Here is a 19,233-nt window from a genome sequence, read left to right as displayed (position 1 = left end):
GTGTGTGTGTGTGTGTGTGTGCCTGTGTGTGTGTGTGTGTGTGTGTGTGGGGGGGGGGGGGGGGGGGGGGGGGGGGTTAAAGTGGGTCACTTCCGAGGGAAATGTAATGTCATTACGGCATTAAAGTCCTCGTGTTGGACATTACGGAGGTAGGACAGACCTTCTGGACCGGGGGGGGGGGGGGGGGGGGGGGATACCTTTGGCTGGCACGGTTGATCAGGCTGGACCAGCAGGCAGGTCCTGCAGGACCCCTGCAGGACCTGCTGGAGGGAACCTTTGCAGGTCCTGCTGGACCCCTGCTGGACCTGCTGGAGGGAACCCCCGCAGGTCTGTGGGTTCCCTCCAGCCCTGTTGTCTGAGTAAAGTGTTAGCTGGTGGTCAAAGATGGCGCTCAGGTTCTTGTACCCCCAGCAAGTTCCGTTGGGTCTCCATGGATGGTGGCGGTGAAGCTGCAGCCGGCGTCCTCCACCTGTTGGAAAAAGTCCCCACCATCTCCTTGGTTTTGTTGACCTTTAGCCCCAGAAGTGTCATCCCTAACGTCCCATCGAGGGCCAGGACTCTCTGCGATCTGGTGGCCGGCTGGAAAACCTGTGGAAATTCTCTGGGTAAATAGAAGGAGCGGAGGGAGACGACCGGGAGTTCAGTGTCCACAGGGAACGGTTTCTCCTTCGGACGACCGACCGGAGGGGCGAAGCCGTCAATGTGCGGCAAACTGTCACCGTCATGGATGTTTGGCCACATGTCTGGGAAAGCCAGTATCCAGGCGGACCCGTATTCATGTGGGTGGTGGACGCGAGCTCGGAGCTCATCCAGTGTGTTCCGTTCACCAGAACAGGGAGGAGCCCGATGTCTCCACGACTCCCCTTCGGTCACACTACTGACACCAAAACAGCTTCTTCTTCTTCTTCTTCTTTGGTCTTTTCCCTTCAGGGTCTCCACAGTGAATCCACCTTCTCCATCTCACCCTATTCTCTGGATCCTCCTCTCACACCAACTACCTTCATATCTTCTCTCTCTACGTCCATCAATCTTCTCCTTGGTCTTCCTCCAGACCTCCTGCCTGGCAGCTCCAACTCCAGCATCCGTCTACCAATTTATCTTCTATCCCTCCTCTGTCCATGACCCAACCATCTCAGTCTAAAACAGCAAAAGAATAAAAATAAAAAATACAAAAAGCCAGGCCCACGGCAGAGAGGCATCCAACCATTCACACGTCTGAACCATGCAGGGTCTCCAAGAAGCTCCTCATGTGTTTGGACTGCGGGAGGAACCTGGAGAACCCTGAGGAACCCACGCAGACACGTGGAGAACATGGAGACTCCACACATGAAGGACCATCACCTTTATTTAATGCCGTTTTGTTTTCCTGTAGTCCTTCCTCTGCTCCTAGAACACACACACACACACACACACACACACACACACACACACACACACACACAGTGAGGACCACCAGTATCCAAGGATCAGAAACATTGGAAGGTCACATAGAAGAACCTTACATCATGTAGAGTCAACGACATCATACGTGTTCAATCACATACATGGAAGAGGTTTTCGTTGAGCTTTCGTAGAGGTGGTCCAGAGAACATCCTCAGTCCTGCAGGTCCTGGTCTCAGGGCCTCAGATCTGGACTCTGGACTCTGTTGAGTTTCCAGAAGATGTTTAGATACACCATATCCACGGATACAGACAGTTGTATCTGTATTTTCTAGAAAATAAATCCTTTTGAAATAAAATGGACAAAAAACTTAAAGCACAGCTTTGGCGCTTGACTTGGTGGTACTTGGTGGTACTTGGTGGTACTTGATGGTACTTGGCGGTACTTGGCGGTACTTGGCGGTACTTGATGGTACTTGATGGTACTTGATGGTACTTGGTGGTACTTGGCGGTACTTGGTGGTACCCCCAGTATGAGGAGTCTCCGCTTGTGTTGTTCCCACCTCTAGTGGACATTGATGGTTAATGCAGATGAAATGATGGAATCCATGAGGTTCTTCCCTCCTCTTGGTGAAATACTGGTTTGTTCATTCATTCACTCACCACTCATCCAGCTCTCAGGGTGGCGAAGGGCTGGAGGCGTCTCTGCTGTGATTGGACGAGAGGCGGGACGACACACACACACACACACACACACACGCACACAGGGGTAAAAGAAGTATCTAGTCAGCCATCAATTGTGCAGGTGCTTCCGGTTAAAGAGGATGGAGGCCTGTCATTTTCATCATAGTTACACTTCAACTATGAGAGACAGGATGCGAAGAAAAACATCCAGAAAAAAAAAACAACTGATTTTTAAAGAATTTATTTGAAGATGATGGAAAAAAAGAATTTGGTCAAAAAAAAAAAAAGTTAATCACAATATTTTCTTATCTACTCTTTGTTGGCAATGACAGAGGTCAAAGGTTTTCTGGAGGTCTTCATAGGTCTTCACACACTTGCTGATATTTGGTCCCGTTCCTCCATGCAGATCTCCTCTGGAGCAGAGATGTTTCGGGGCTGTCGCCGGGCAACACGGACGTTCAGCTCGTTCAACAACACGGACGTTTAACTCCATCCAAAGGTTTTCTATGGGGTTGAGACGTGGAGACCGGCTCGGCCGCTCCGGGACCTTGAAACGCTTCTTACGAAGCCACTCCTTTGTTTCCGGACGGTGTGTTTGGGATCATTGTCGCTAAAGACTCAGCCATGTTGCATCTTCACTGCTCCTGCTGATGGAAGGAGGTTTTCACTCAAAATCTCACCATACGTGGCCCCTTTCTTTCCTTTCCACGGATCACTGCTCCTGGTCCCTTTGCAGAAAAACAGCCCCAAAGCGTGAGGTTTCCACCGCCGTGCTTCACAGTAGCTACGGTGTTATTCAGATGCAACTCGGCATTCTTTCTCCTCCAAACACAAGTTGAGTTTTTAATCAAAAAGCTCTATTTTGGTTTCATCTGACCACAGGACATTCTCCCGGTCCTCTTCTGGATCATCCAGATGCTCTCTAGCAAACTTCAGACGGGGCTGGACATGTATGTTCTTAAGCAGGGGAACCCGTCTGGCACTGCAGGGTTTGAGTCCCTGCAGCGTGGTGAGTTCCTGATGGTAGCCATACTCTGGTCCCAGCTCTCTGCAGCTCCTTCACCAGGTCCTCGTGAGGTTCTGGGTTTTTTGCTCACCGCTCTTGTGATCATTCTGACCCCACGGGTGAGATCTTGCATGGAGCCCCAGATAGAGGGAGATTATCAGTGGTCTTGTACGTCTTCCATTTTCTATTAACTGCTCCCACAGTTGACGTCTTCACACCGAGATGCTCACCGGTGCAGAGTCACTCTTCCCTGCTGGTGCAGGTCTACACTTTGGGTTCTCTTTGGTCTCGGCCATCGAGGAGTTTGGAGTGTGACTGTTTGAGGTTGTGCACAGGTGTCTTTTATTCTGCTAACCAGTTCAAACAGGTGCCATCAATACTACCTGTATCAATGGCACCTGTTTGACCTGATGATGGAGCGTGGAGGACCAACCAAAGAAGTTGCAGGTCTGTGAGACATAAATCTTGCTTGTTTGTCGGTGACCAAATACTTACTTTCCTCCATCATTTGCACATAAATTCTTTAAAAATCAGATAATGTGATTTTCTGGATTTTTTTTTCCTCATTCTTGGTGGCAGACTAAATGCTTTTACCCCACGGTGTGTGTGTGTGTGTGTGTGTGTGTGTATATATATATACAACATGTGGTTGTATATATATGTGGGTTGATGACTGGATCAGAGCATGTCAGTGCTGCAGCTCCTCTCCCGGTCTCCCGGTCTCCCGGTCTCCCGGTCTCCCGGTCTCCCGGTCTCCCGGTCTCCCGGTGGTCATAAGCTTCCAGTCTTACAATGAAATCAGTCTGAATGAATCTCTCAGCCGGGTGTTCAGAAACGTGCTGGACAAGGAGGTCTGGTCCGAGGAGCACCATCTGCCTGATCCAGGACTCAAGGATCAGCCGCAGAGGTGGAACCTGGTCCGACACGACGCCTTCACAGCTGGGAGGGAGTCAGATGGAAAACATATTCTGAGAAGAGTCATGTTTGTAACTCTGCTCTTTGTCCACTGAGTGTCTCTGTTTTACAGACAAACACATGGATAGATGTATGGACACACACGTACGTACATACATACATGCATACATACATATATACATACATACATACATACATACATAAAATAAAAGACATTATTGACTGTATTTTATCTTGGTTCTGTTATGCAAACGTTCAGCCACGCTAGCAGAGTAAGCTAGCCCGTGAGGCAATCCTATGGATTGCTGTGGTTCCATCAAACGTTCTTCTGAACCTGAATAAATTCTCGACATCCTCCTGAATTTCCTCAGGAAACATCACCGGAGCAAAAATAAACATCTGCCTCCGTCACGGCAAAGGCGAGCGACGCTACTCCTATAGCACGGCTAGCTTTCTAAATGGCCACTTTATTCATGGAGCGGTGGGCGCGCTTAGCATAGCAAGCTAGCCCGTGGGAGACAACGGCTTCGACGGACGCGGTTCTCCTAAATGTAATCGTTTCATGCAAGTTTTAACTTTTCTTCCTCTCTCTAGGGATCTATTGCAGACACCGGCGAAGGACCAGGAATAACTGATCTTAGTTTTCAACGGGCGAGGTAAAGTCGAGCGCGGCCATTCGTTCAGCATCGGCAGCTGTTTCCAGGTCAGCTCAGCGAACGAGGGCGCGAGGAACTGAGGACCCGTGGGCTCAGGATGGTTGAGAAGAGCTGCTGGACCAGGGGAGATGAAATATCAGTATCTGGTCAACACGACCTGAAGGGCTTGGATGTTTGGAGCAGGACAGGCTTCAGAGACACCGTGTCTTCACAGGACTGGGATCCGAAAAAGGTCAAGATTGAATTATACCAGAATAACTTCAACCTAAGTTGGAAAAATCCCCCTAAAACAAGAACAGGTTGCCTGAAATTAGTTTCCAGGCTTAATTAAATCTAGGAAGTCACAAAAGCTAAGCTGAGCAAAGCGGCGTGAAGAATCCTTCAAATTAGCGACGATTCCCACACGCGTGTGCGTGTTTTCAACCAGGTAGTTGGTTCTTGGGAAATAAAGGCCGCTGTGAACGACACGATGCACAGACAGGATATTCACTTCAAGTCAGTTCCATCAAGTCTTTTTTACTTTGCGTGTGCGAGACCCGGGTATCGCAAGGTCTCTCAGCACCCGGCGGAGATCCGGACGCCATCGTCACTGCGGCGCCGCCGGGGAGAAAAGAAGCAAACGGCCTTCGTGGAAAGAACATGTGAATAAAGGATAAACGTACATTTCTTTCTATATGAAAAGAAATGAAAGAAAGGGAGTGAAAATGAAATGACAAGTAAGGTGCTGTGGAGAATGTACAAATATAAATGTCGATGTAGCACGAGCGGCAGAGTTTTTGACAGCGTTTAAAAAAAATAAAAGTGATTTCCGACGAAGAACGAAAACAAGTTAATCGATACGATTGGAGACGTTGAAAAAAGGTGGTTATTAAATGGAAACATTTGCCTTGAAATGTGTTCACACTCCCGGAGGAGACACCGTCTGTTCGGGGGCCGGACGGGATCTTCGAAAATCCCCGGGTGGTTTTGGTGAACGAGTCGAAGGGAACCGAGGAACCTCGGCATCTTCAGCAGGTGGAACCACAGCGACGCTTTCCCCCCGTGACCTTTGACCCCTGACAAAAACAGAAAACACACTTCAGCCAAACAAGAAAACCTTTGCTTTGTCACTTGAAACCACAGGAAAGAGTGAATCACACACACACACACACACACACACAGAGTAATTGTTTATAGAAAACCATCTCTTGATAGTTTCCACTTTGACTGTGTGAGGGAGATGTTTGGAGGAGATGTTGGAGGAGATGCTTAGACGAGATGTTTGGGGACCTCAGGTCCTGAAGAACATCTCTCGTGACTTCCTTCCTGGTTATATTTAAGCTTAATTGGATTTGATGCAACTCAATGCTTATTTGTGTTCTTTCTCATCCAACATCTGACTTCTCATCTTCTTTGAAGACTTGAATTATTTTCTCAACACCGTTTCTCCCATAACTTTCTCTGCTCAGGATGTCAAAGCGAGGAGACGCTGGAGCTCCAAGCTTGTTGTGACGTGAAGCCGACAGTGAAAGCAGGAGACTATTTTTACTCGCGTCTCCTGAGCGTCGACTCAACACACAAAGGCTGAGTGTGTGTTTGAGTCTCGACGCGTCACGGCGGAGGTGAAGGGAACCGCCGGCCCCAAGCCGAGCGCAAACCCAGCGCAGACCCAGCGCAGACCCAGCGCAGACCCAGCTGACCTCGTTTTCCTTCTTGCTCGCTCGGGGTTTGGTGCGTCGCAGCCGTTAGGGTTGGTCTGCGGCCCGTCTGCGGCCCGTCTGCGGCCCGTCTGCGGCCCGTCTGCCGCCCGTCTGCCGCCCGTCTGCAGCCCGTCTGCCGCCCGTCTGCAGCCCGTCTGCCGCCCGTCTGCCGCCCGTCCTCAGGGCTCTTGTGTTCGGAGGCCTCGTCGCCAGGGACCCAACGCTTGTTCGAGCAACAAATAACCCGAAAAGAATCAAAGGGGGCAAAGCAGCGTCAGGAGATCCCTGACCTTCAGCAAAGATTTGATTGCAAGCAACAAAAAAGTCTCCGGTATTGATCCGAACCAGACCAAAGTCCTGCTTGACATTCAGCGAGGAGGATGATTCAAAAGTAGATCAAGTGCATCAGAACCGTCTCGATGTGAGAATAAAGAGAAAATACTCAGCAGGATAGAAAACGATCTTCTCGAAAAACAGCAGCCGGAAATAACCGGAGAAAATGCAAAGAATCAACCGAAAGTCATCCAAATGACAAAAAACAGCAAATAATTATCAAAACATTTAAAATGAGAAAGAAACAAAACAAATGTTAGAATTTGCAAAAATAATGTAAAGGTAATAAAACAGAATCAGCAAAAAAAAAGCCAAAAATCCTCTCAAAAACTGGAGAAATGCAGAAAATTGATTTTGAAAATGAACCAAAAAAATGCAAAGTACCTCCAGTATCTCGCAGGGCAGAAAGAAGAGGAAAAAATAGATCCAATTTTAGTAAAACTGAAAAAAGGCGTTGGAAAAAAAAAATCTTTCGAAAAAATGTCAAAGTTACCAAGAATGACTTGAATAAAAGCAAAATAGAAAAGACCCGTCAATCCACATCTGCAGAACAGCAGCAAAACAGACACAAACAACCTTTAAAACGTCGTTTGAAACAGGTTTTGAAACAATGTTTTAAACAACAATTTACCCCTAAATTGCAATAAATCACCTCCGAAAAATGAACAAGTTTGAAAGTAGCGTGAAATGATTGTCGGATTTTTAAAAATCAAAAACTTTCTCTGAGAATCAGCAAAATATTGTGATTTACAAGCAAGAAACCACTTCAAGGGGTCAAGATTGAGTTGAGCATAGAATTTGGAAAAAGCTCGAAACGACCGCAAAGTCTGTCAAATCGGCAGTAAATTTCTCGGAATTTGTCCAAATTTCTCGAAGATGAGCAAAGAATGAGTTTTAAAAGCGGAGTCTCCCGGAGGAACGTTCCTCCTCCAAACAGCGGCGTGGAACTCAACCGCTCCGATAACTGACTGATAACTGATCAACTACCTGGAAAACAACAACCTTCATATTCAGAACATTTGAAGAAAAGAATGAATAAAAGATGATTAAATGCCGAAGCAAAGAGTCACCAGGAAGCAGCGAACTCGAATAAATCAGCTCAACGTTCAAGAAGGTAAAAAAAACACAACTAAAACTTGCAAAAAAAAAAAAATGAATATATTTCAAAATGTAGATAATCATCTGGAAAACATCAGAGTAGAACCTTCTATGAAAACAACTTCAGAGAAGTAAAGCAATAATAAGAGAAGAGCAGCAGGAAATGAGCTCAACAAGTTTTTCGGACGTCTCCGAATCTTAATCATAAAACACAAGGTTATTTGAAACTGGGTTTTCAAAATGGCTTCAATCAACAAAGAATGATCTGAGAAAAGTATGACCAGAACCTTTTGATAAGAATAAAACAAAGGCATAAGTCAGTAAAACAAAGAGAGAAGATAGAATTATATACATACATTTCATTTGTTTTTGTTCTTTTTTCTGGCTTCCTAGATCTAAATGGAACCAGAAACAGCACAAACTCACCTCCCGTGACGTCACGAAACATCTTAAATACAAACAAAAGCGCAAAAAGGTTCAGGAGAATTATTGACCAAACTGGAGGGAAGGTGACCAGAGTTGTGTTTGTATGGAAGCGTCCGGAGATTCTATTTATAATGAAAAGCATCAACACAATGCGTTGTCCTTTGGGAAGGCGGCAGTCGTGTCCGGTTATCCGAACCGCATTTCCGTTTTCTTCTTGCGGACAACATTTTGTGACGCAATAAAACAGAAAACAAAAGGGGTAAAGGTTTCAGACCGCGTGAAAAAGGTCAAAAACTTGAGTTTGGAGCGACGTCAGAGGCCGGCTTCTTCTTGGCGGCTTGTTTGGGCGCCGCGATCCGACGCGCGCTCAGCTGTTTAGCCGCTAGCCGATGGCCGACTCTTGCTAGCTTGGCGCTCCCGTGGCGCTTCCTCCCTCCCTGCAACGCATCCAGCTGTCGAAGGAGGAGGCGTTGAAGAGGCGTTGATCCCGGTGTCTGTTCGGTCAGAGTGTCCAGACGCAATTCTATCCTCTTCCGTAACCGCCGTGAGCTGCGCGACGACGTTAGCGAGTGTCATGCTAACAAGCGTCTGCGTTCAGCTAGCAGGTCAACAGCGTGTTGGACTCTTGACCCAAAACGGGGTGCAAATATTTGATGCCGGGCGTGAAAATGAAAATGCAGTTTGGATGAATTTATGCTCGTTTTAGTTCCGGCTCAACTGATGCTGCCACATTCTGAAAATGAGAAAGCATTCTGCCGATGCTGTTAAATTAGAATCATGATCCCTGCATGCTGCCATAGGTTTGAAAAGGGAACTTTTAGAGAGCGACAAAATTTGGAGGAAAAACATCCTTCCAAAAAAAAAACAAAATGTCAAAATAACCAAGAATTATAAACACCGAAATCGAAAAGAGCGGCCAAACAGCAGTAAGAAAAATACACCAGTTGTTACGATAAAAGCAACAATTCACTTGAAAATGACACTAAATCACCACAAAAGAACTATCCGACCATCTTCTCCCGGCCGCCGTCGGGCCGGAGGCGGGTTCAGCCTGGAGCGATCGCCAATCAATCACATCCAAAAATCCACCAACAACTAGAAATAACTTTTGAACATCGAAAAACCCAAAGGATGCAAGAAGTTCTCCTGAGGTTTCCTGAGGGGGAAGAGTTGTATGTCTAGATGAGAGGGGGAAGAGTTGTATGCTTCTGTGTGAGAGGGTGAACAGTTGTATGTCCATGTCTGTAGTCCTGTGATTGATCCAAGGTGACCCCCCGCCCCCTCTGGCCCAGTGACAGCTGGGACAGAGTCAGGGTTCGTGATCCTGGGATACAGAAACCCAGTGCGGATTGGCTGCTGGTCCAGTCCCGGAGGCGTAGCCTAAATCACCCGCCTTTCCTCCTTCTATTTGAGGTCTTTATGACAGGTACGTAGGTCTGTCTGCTGGCCTTCCTTCCAGCCAAAGGGCATTGTAAGCTTATCCAAGTGTGCTTGTGTAACCAGTGACAACCTCCCATGTACTTGGAAACAAGTAAACACTGCCACTTCTATCAGCTGTGTGCTGCCCCATGCAGACTTCTCAGAAAGATTGCCTGGCATAATGGCGTCCACCCGAGGGAAAGGGAAACAATCCCCGGCCTCTTCCTCATTTCACAGCGGGGCTGACAGGACCGAGGCCGGCGGCCTGGCGGGTTTGAGGAAGCAGAAGCTCCGGGAGTCACCGGAAGTAACTGCAGAAGCCATGAAGTCACCCGGTTACATCATTTCAGAACAAATGGAACCCAGTACTCTGTCAGGCAGGAGGCCAGACACTTGGACCAGCCACACTGATAAAAGAGTATCGACCACGAGGAAAGGAAAGCTGAACAAGAAAGGGACGAGACCAGAGATGTTGTATGCTTTGGAGACAGCGGCATCGAGAAGACAGGGCCAGAGATGAAGATGTTGAGGTTCTCTTTGGGAGCGAGGAGAGGATCAGGAATGAGTCCATCGAAAGGACAGCGCATGTTAGATGCTCTGGAGATAAAGTCACACTGAGATGGTTTGGACACAAAAAGAGGAGGGATAGTAAATCCATGGGTCGGAGGTCTGAAGGCCAGAGGTGTATGGATGGAGGGGAAGAGAACATGAAGTTAGTTGGTGTGAGAGGAAAGGGTTATTTGGAAGAGGTTGACTAACTGTGGTGACCCCTGAGGGGAGCAACCAAAAGAAGAAGTCACTGAATCAGTCAAACCCAACGGTTGTCAGTTGATCACCTCCAAGTGACGAAGACATACAACACGTATGCTCGTGTTACACTCAGATCTGTAGTGGTGATTCAGAGCCGCTTCCCGCTCCTGCAAGCGAAACCGAGAGCCAACATCAGACCCCTTAGATCTTCACCGGCGTGTCCCTCAGACCGAACCGTTCTTTCCCCTCGGAGCGCCGGGCTGAAGAAGAAGGTGTCGTTCCCGTTCTGGATCGGAGGAACCCGTCAATCTGAGTGGTTTGTGGCGACCTCAGCGGAGGAGGCCCTGGTGACACGCTCTCCAAAGACTGCTTGGTGATCTCCTGCAGCTCCACGCCGGGACGATGATTCGCCCCGCATGCGAAACACAGACTTGCTTTTACGGCCCGAGCGCATGCTGAAGAACAGCCCTTCGGTTCCTCCTGACTCTTCTTTCCTGGAAGTCAGTCGGTACACCGTCTCCAGTCCTCGTCGGCAGATGTGGAAGCATCGTCTCCGTCAAAGGGGCCGATTGTTCCTCCCTCCCCTCGGGCGTAATTGCCCCTCCGCACCGATTGGCTCTGCCTCCCCCGTCGTGCTTCCTGGAACCGCTCCCTCCGATGAAAGGGTTAACCGGTTCCTCCGATGAAAGGGTTAACCGGTTCACACCTGAACAAGTTCAGACACTTTTCGCTTTTGCAACCGACCCGCCTCTTCCTCGACCCGGTGCGACTTTAAGGAAGCAAACCGACACGTGGACACTTTCAGGGAAAAGCCGATCAGAACGGGTATTCAGGGGGAACCTGGTGGTTCCTCTGAAGCGGCAGAAGTGACTCCGGGTGACGTCACAGAGCCGATGGACACCTACCGGCCCGGGCGGGCGGGCCAGGAATGCAGGAAGCAAGGAATTTAAAGTAGACTGTCAGCGAAATACTCCGGCCGGCCGGAACTGTGACGTCCGACTCGGTCCGTCAAAATAGAAATGCCAGGGTTGGAGGTGAGAAGGAACGTTTGGATCGTCACGACGCTCAGACCTGCCGCAGGAAGACGCCCCCCCGCGGCCCCCAGGGGTCGGAAATCAGCCGACTCTCCCGGGTTCGCCCCGAGGGCTCGGAGGGCCCGAGCCTAGTTTGGGGCGCCGGTCCGACTTGCCCGAAGGACCCGGTGGTTCCCCTTTAAGCTGACGCCGATAGAAAGGAGCCCTCAAGGCGTAAGTCACCTGAAGAAGACGGCGTGCTCACCCTGCGGCTCCAGACCTCCTTCAGGAGGGGTTCCACCTCCAGAAGGCATCCTCACCCGTTCACGCCGACGCCCCTCCCTGCTTCGACCAGCTCCCGGGGACAGGCAACCCGCTTTGAGACGTCGGCGGAACCGCGCTGGCGAAAGAGTTCCTCGATAATATGATCTTTCTAGTGGCTGGACAATCAACAAATCACCTCCAGGAGAGCAGCCAGAGGAGGCTCCAGGAGAGGATCAGAACATCCGGTGACCAGGCCGGGTCTTGAAGGAATGACAGAAACCCTGGGGATGAACGGACGAATGAATGAGCCTGAGAAGAAAGAGGAGAATCCACCCCCAAACAAGGAGAACCCCTGAGGTGGAGAAGTTTAGATGTGGAGCCCTGAGAGGTCCCTCAGAGCAGAAGATCAACCAGAGAACACCTGAAACCCCCAGAAGCCCTGGGAGCACCAGGCTCCTGGAAGTCAGCAGAGGGATATTATTCAACCTTACAGAGAAGCTGAGAAGGAAGTGTGTGTGTGTGTGTGTGTGTGTGTGTGTGAGCAACCCCCCCCCCACCGGCTCCTAGATCCACCCAGCCTCCTGACAAGGAAGTGATTACAAATTCTCTTCTCTCAGACCTCGGCAGCAGCGCTCACTTCCTCCTCCTGGTAACAAGAGCTTTTCCCTCACACACACTCACACTCACACTCACTCACACACACACACACTCACAGGAGCTGAGCGGCTGTGGCTCTCAGCACGCTGCTGCCGCCGCCGACTGCTGAATGTGTGAGTACCGGGCTTGGCCCGAGAGCCAATCGGACGCCGTCTTGTTGGAGTGTTAAAAGAGAAGAAAGACAAAGTGTTGGAGGATGTGGTTTGGAGGTGGCCGTTCCTCCGGAGAAGCTAGAAGGTGTGTGTTTGTCTTTCAGACGTGACTCTGGACGGTCGGCCGGAGGAGAGCCGAGGCCTCGGTGAGTGGAGACACGCTAACTTCTGGGGCTCCACATTATCTTCTAAAAAAACACAGAGGGTAAAATTAGACCTCAGGCTGTCACACACCCTCTCCGCCTTTCTCTCAGCGTGTGTGTGTGTGTGTGTGTGTGTGTGTGTGTGTGTGTGTGTGTGTGTTTACGACAGGGGCTTTTCTGAACCGCTGTGACTTCAGCTGCCGTTTGCAGTCATGAGTTTGTGGTAGCCGCGAGCGGCGCCCGTCGGCCACAGCTTCCTGTGCCTGACAGCCCTCCTCTCTCCACACCTGTCAGCCGTTCCAAAGCAGACGGTTGCCGTGGATACGGCCCAGCGATAAGGGGGCGAGAAGGCCCCCCCCCCTCCGGCCGGCGCAGACGCGGCTCGGCGAGGCCATGGAGCGGCAGAACTTCTCTAAGGTGGAGCGTTTCCTCAAGCTGGGCTACTCGAAGGACAACATCTTGCGGGTGCTGGAGAGTCTGGACCGGGACGCCCAGACCAACGACATCCTGGAGGAGCTCATAAAGACCCAGAGCAACAGGAGCCTCCCGGGGAGCCCCAAGCTGGTGGCTCGAGGCTGCAGCCCGAGCCCGGGACCGGGACCAGGACCTGGACCCGGGGCCCCCCGGACGGGCACCGGGTCCGCCGACAGGGAGCCGGCGTCCTGCTTCAGACCCGTGGTCATAGACGGCAGCAACGTTGCTATGAGGTGAGACACACACACACACACACACACACACACGAATGAGCCGGTGGGTGTTCCAGGTGGTTCAGGGAGAGACTGGAGTCCTGGAGATCCTGCTGGTCTGTGGAGAAATGATAGCTTCGGGCTGATTTCACCTCAGGTTCAAGCTTTTCTGCTGCTCTCAGCTCACTCTGTAGAAGCACAAGCGTGTGTGTGTGTGTGTGTGTGTGTGTGTGTGTGTGAGAGAGTGATGGGTATCAGTGAAGGAATCCTTCAAATGTTGCCACAAACGACAGGAAACCCTCCTGCAAGCATGAAACCGGTGCGTCCAGAACTTCAGTTTTCCTCACAACAAGATGTTTTTATTCAACCTCCAGTCAGATAATCTGGTGTGTCTGTGGAGCAGATGTCTGCTCAAGATACCTTCACGTCGCCGTTCACGAGTCCTGCAAGAGAGCGTGAACTCTGAGTCAGTCATTACAGGAACGTGGTCTTCTCTCACTTCCTCTTCAAGGCAGCAGGAAGTGAAAACGCGACACAGCCGAGCACGTCCCTCGCATGGAGGGTTCGAAAGCGTGGCCCCTGCCCCCTTTCCGGCCCGGGACCCGCCCCATTACCTCATACGCTCCGGCTCCCGACGAGGAAGTGGTGCAAAGCAAACAGAGAGTGGGCGGAGGCCGGGACGCCGCGGCGCATTGCTAAGGGACTTTCCTGGGCGGGTCCAAGAACCTGTCCCGGCAGGACCACCAGGAGACACGGGCGGCGCCGCAGGCCGGACACTTTGGAACTGCAGCCCCTCCCGCGCTTCGCTCCTCTAGGGGAGGAGGACCACCACCGTCACCGCGACCCCCCCGGAGAGGACGGGCCAGGACAACGGCAAGACAGAGATGAAGAGGTCCGGACCCACCAGCACCTCAAGCATACCTTTGGCCGTTGGAGGCCCTGTCCTCATACAAGGACATCCATACGGACACCACTACCATATATGGACATTACATCCATATGGACAATCCTGATCCTGAAGGTCAACCCTGGAAAGCCCCGGAAGAAGCTACTTACAAGCGCCACAAGTGCTCTCCGAAACCTTCTGAAAGCACGGGGAGAAGCAGCAGAAGGGACCGGCGAACGGACGCCGCTGACCCTTCTGATGGGTCTGGGGCGACGTCCTCATAGCAGAGAGGGTTTTCTATCTCTGAGGACAACCTGGGATACTTTGTGAAACATCTTAGCTGCTGTTTCACACACTCCTTGGCCTTCGTACAGGAAGATGTTTGTTTTTTAAATCTTACTTCCTGCCGGGGCCTGGCAGCCATCATTGTTCCCCCGCCGTGAGTCATCGTCTCTCCCGGGTGACGCGGCCACGGTCGGCCCTGACCCGGCGGACTGGTCCTGCTCCTCCTTCGCCTCGCCTTGCCAACTTCCTGCCTGAACAACAGTCACTTTGGTCTGTAGTTCTGCGAGGCGACCTGACGCCGCGCCGCCTGGGAACTTCTCCAGGTGGTCGGATTTCACAAGTGAATCCCGCCTCGGTGGCTGAACCGGGTTCAAGGGACTTACTGCTTTGTCCCGGTCGGTCAGAGACACGGGAGCGCTGGGGTCGTCCGGTCTGAAGACGGAGGTGTCGCCCGGTCGCTAACACACCGTCTCGCTCCTGAAGAACCGCTTCTGACTTCTACGTTTGTCTTTGCAGCCACGGAGACAAGAAGGTGTTCTCCTGCCAAGGCCTCCAGCTGGCAGTCAGCTGGTTCTGGGACAAAGGGCTGAGGAACATCACCGTCTTCATCCCCCTGTGGAGGAAGGAGCAGCCCAGGCCCGAGGCCCCCATCACCGGTGAGAACCCACGGACGATCGGACGGTGTTTCAGCGTGCCGACTCCAGGTCGGTCCGCGGCGTCAACCGCGGCCCTCCTGCAGACGCTGGGTCTTCAGAAAGAGTCTCGTGGAGTTTGCTGATGACCTGGTGGAGAACCGGCGGATTAAGGTGTCGTCAGGTAGAGGAAACGATATAAAATAAGGAAAGGTCAGGTTAGGAGACACGGCGAGGAAGGATTCATCAAGGGAAAGTGCAGCAAGATACCTAAATACATGCGGAGATGGAATTCAGAAGGTACAGCGAGGTGAGAGAAGGGAAAGGAGGAGAAGGACACGACAGGGACGGTCATGTCAGGGAAGGGGTTGAGGTCAAGAGAATGTCTGGACAGATAAGGTGAGGAGAGAGGAGGTAAGGAAAGGTCTGGTGAGAAGTAAGGTTTGCCAGAGATCCAGATGAGGGGCTGGTTAAGGTAAGCTAAGCTAAGCTAAGGGAAGGAGGGGCAAAGCTAAGGCGAGGTTCGGGAACGGTTGAATCCCCCTCGCCGGCACCACCGACTGGTCTTTCCTGAGGATGATGTCACCGATGACATCGGCACCGCCACTGGGGCCGAAGGCTCCGAGGGACTCGCTGGGAATCCTTCACGCCACGCTGACGGAGGCGGAGCTTCTGGAGACGAGACGGCGACGTCTGCGGCGCATCTCCGTTTCCCGGTTCACAGATGACGCTTCCGTTCCTCAGACCAGCACATCCTGCACCAGCTGGAGCAGAGGAAGATCCTGGTCTACACGCCGTCCCGCTGCCTCAACGGCAAGAGGGTGGTCTGCTACGACGACCGCTACATCGTCAGGCTGGCCTTCGACCTGGACGGCATCATCGTGTCCAACGACAACTACCGGGACCTGCAGATGGAGAACCCTCAGTGGAAGAAGTTCATCGAGGACCGGCTGCTCATGTACACCTTCGCCAACAACAAGTAGGAGACACACACACACACACACACACACACACACACACACACACACACACACACACACACACACACACACACACACACACACACACACACACATTTGGATGTTAGCTGGTAATGCTAACGCAGCGTGTCGACGCAGGTTCATGCCTCCAGACGACCCTCTGGGCAGAAACGGACCCAACATTGATGATTTCCTGCGGAAGAAGCCAAGGAACGTCTCCACCAAGCTGCAGCACTGCCCCTACGGTGGGTCCTCCTGCCCCACACCTCCTGCCCCACACCTCCTGCCCCACCACCTCCTGCTCCACACCTCCTGCCCCACACCTCCTGCCCAACCTCCAGTCCAACCTCCAGTCCAGACACCAGGACCACCAAGTCATGTCATAACAAAGGTTATACAAACATACGTACGTGCGTCCACGTGCAGACATTCATGTCTTGACATCCACACACCTCGCCTATGACGGCCCTTCTGAAGACCTCGCTGGGGTCGGAGCTCCTCAAGAGAGGAAGGAGATGTTGTGGTTTACTGGAAGGAGGACGCGGCCGGTGAACCTTCAGGTCTCTCAGCGGCTCGGCCTCCGTGTGACTCGCCCGACCTCCTGCCGGGCTCCGCCTCCTGAAGCACTTCTGGGTTTCTGTGCGTCTCGTGACCAGGACGGGGTGAAGGTGCAGTTTCTGACCCCCCTCTCTGTTCCCCCAGGAAAGAAGTGCACGTACGGCGTGAAGTGTAAGTTCTACCACCCGGAGCGGGTCAACCAGTCCCAGCTGCCGGTGGCCGACGAGCTGCGTGCCCTGCGTGAGAAGGCCCGGACCCCGGCCCCTCCCCGGCCGGACCCCTACGCCTCGCCCGGCCCGCCCCCGGCCCCCGACCCGGGGCCCCCCCGGGCCAGCCCGGAGCCGGACGAGGCCCTGGGCTCTCTGGAGAGCTGCGTGTCCAGGCTGGGCCTGCAGGAGTCGGCGTACCTCGGCCGGCCCGTCCACAGCTTCAGCAGCGGGGTGGCCAGCTACGACTGCTCGGGGCCCTACGGCCCCCCCCGCTCCTGCCCCCGCTGCAGCTCCGGGCCCTGGACGGCCTGGACCTCCTGCCCCGCCGCCCCCGCCGCCCCCGCCTGCGGCCGGGACCGAATCTTCCCGGCCCACGGATACGGCAGCCTCCCCGGGGACCCCTGGGGGTCCGACCCCAGGAAGGACCTGCGCAGCCAGCTCAGCACCCTCTTCCCCAAGGACACGGTGGGCCGCGTGATGAGCGCCTACCCCCACGTGTCGGACGTGTCCGAGATGGTGGCGCTGATCCAGAGCCACGCCTTCTACCGCGACTCCTTCTGAGGTCCTGGACCTCCGGAGCCTCTCGGATCCCCTCCGGACCCGAGAGGAGAACGGCCGCGGACCTCCGGGACCCTCAAGTGTGGAGTGCAATGCACTCCGTCCGGGACCGTAAAAAGACCAAAGCAGCACGTGTTGTTTATTCCTGTTGCCTCAAAGTGAGGAATGTCCTTAGAACTTTAGAACCCCGGGCCGGTGCTCCTGGGACTCCCGATGTAACGGTACTTAAGGGAGAGAAACTTGAAAATGAAGCGCCGGACGTCTTTCCTCCTTCTGCTCGAGCAGAAGTTCAGGAGAATCAGAAACATTCCGGGGCGGGACTTCGCTGTTCGACCTGAGAAAAACAATTAAATTTAATTTAACTTCCTGAAAGTGTCTCTGCGGTTCTTTCCCCTGCCACCCCCTGGTGGACAGAAGCTTCTGGTTCCCGCCGACGAGAGAAGCGAGGGATTTCCAAACGAAAGGAGCGTCTTCCACGACCCTCCGCCGCGGGGATCTCCTTCCAGCTGACAGGCCGGCTTTCCCGCCATCTCTTTTCCAACGTCGACCCCGACCTCGAACGCCTCACTCGCTGGCGCCCGTTCATTCACTCGTTCATTAGAAATAGAAGACCTCTACCTTGATGGTCCTGCGGGCGACGGCGGTAACGTGCACCCACGACCGCGGCCCTCACACGCAGACCCGCAGAAGAGCCGCTCTCAGATTTACTACTCCAAGAAATCCACGGTTTTGGGGAATCGCCCGCAGGCGTGGCCGATGTCCAGCTCAGCGCCTGCGGGCGGTTCTTCAGAGAGCACTTGAGCCTGATCGGAGTCCAGCTCCGAGCTTCCTGCCCGACGGTCAAAGACTCCCAGAAGAAACCTGGAGGACATCCAGAGGACGCTTGGAGGACCACAAGAGGGTCGGTGACCAGGAAGAAGGCAAAGTGACAAACAGCAAAGAATCCTTGAAGTTTGCGAAACAAACACAAAACGCCTTCATTCGTCCACTCGCTCCACTTGTGCCGCCGGAGTTGAGCAGGTTTCCGGAGCCAATCGGAGGTGTTGTTGCTGGGAGGGGGCGGGGTTTAACACCCGCGGACGGTTCGAGTCTCGGACGAAGACTTCTGACCGGTCGGGACAGAAAACGGAGGGCGAGGAGAACCGAGGCGGAGGAACACCGGCGGCCAGGAGCTCCGGCCCAGAGTCTGAGTCGATTTTTTTTTATTATTTTTACAAATAACTTATCTGTTACAAAGACAGTTTTCCCAGATAAAGTCAAAAAGACACTTTAGGTTGGAGATCATGTCGTCCCGGCGTCCTCTTCACGCCGCCGTGCACGTCCGGCTCGGGACAGTTCCTGTGGAGGCTTCGGGCCGCAGAAGGAACAAGTTCGGCGTTTTTAAGTGCTTCAGAGACGAGGCCTGGTCTTCCGCCGCCCGCCGGCCGGCGCTGGATCCGGTCGCTGTGAGTCCCGTAAAAATCTAAAAAGGCACTACGGCGAGGCGGCGCTTTACAAAGGTGGGAAGGAAAGAAGTGAGAAAGGACTCCACAGTTAAGGTACGTTAATAACAAGAAGTAAACTTTGGAGAAACCCTCGGGGGCGGGGGGGCACCGGGGCAGAAGGTCACGCTCCTCCTCTTCCTCTTCTTCTTCCTCTTCTTCTTCCTCTTCTTCCCAGGAGGTTCTGGTTTCCGGCGGATCCGATCTTTGGTACCTCAAATCAAAACAAAGCAAAAAAAACAAACAAAAAAAAAAAAAAAAGCTCCGCCCTGGGGGGTCAGGGGGAGGGGGGACGTCCGTCCGGATCTCCCCGAAAAGGAAGCTCCTTCGTCCCCAAACATTCCAGTTGTCATGGAGATGGCAGTTTCTTGCAAGTATTGCCT

At 52.7% G+C, this 19,233-nt stretch overlaps 1 protein-coding gene across 5 annotated transcripts; it reads left to right on the top strand.

Annotated features, from left to right (window-relative positions):
• Positions 1-11,121: 11,121 nt before the first annotated feature.
• Positions 11,122-17,736, top strand: LOC147213612 (putative ribonuclease ZC3H12D). Of its 5 annotated transcripts, none has more exons than XM_086143290.1 (7): positions 11,122-12,272; positions 12,537-12,578; positions 12,870-13,282; positions 14,949-15,088; positions 15,809-16,043; positions 16,183-16,289; positions 16,747-17,736. In XM_086143290.1, exons 3-7 carry the CDS (start codon positions 12,969-12,971, stop codon positions 17,370-17,372), a joined length of 1,422 nt encoding a protein of 473 aa, XP_085999416.1. In that variant the 5' UTR covers positions 11,122-12,272; positions 12,537-12,578; positions 12,870-12,968; the 3' UTR covers positions 17,373-17,736. The 5 variants fall into 5 exon arrangements, with proteins under 5 accessions (XP_085999416.1, XP_085999414.1, XP_085999417.1 ...); XM_086143288.1 differs by having other exon boundaries at positions 12,745-13,282; XM_086143291.1 differs by having other exon boundaries at positions 11,122-12,393.
• The last annotated feature ends 1,497 nt before the right edge of the window (positions 17,737-19,233 follow it).

Source organism: Fistularia commersonii, chromosome 36, assembly GCF_037954325.1.
Source record: "Fistularia commersonii isolate RoL2024-O1a breed Wild chromosome 36, RoL_Fcom_v1.0, whole genome shotgun sequence".
NCBI lineage: Eukaryota > Metazoa > Chordata > Actinopteri > Syngnathiformes > Fistulariidae > Fistularia > Fistularia commersonii.
This window is presented reverse-complemented; position numbering and strand designations above follow the sequence as displayed.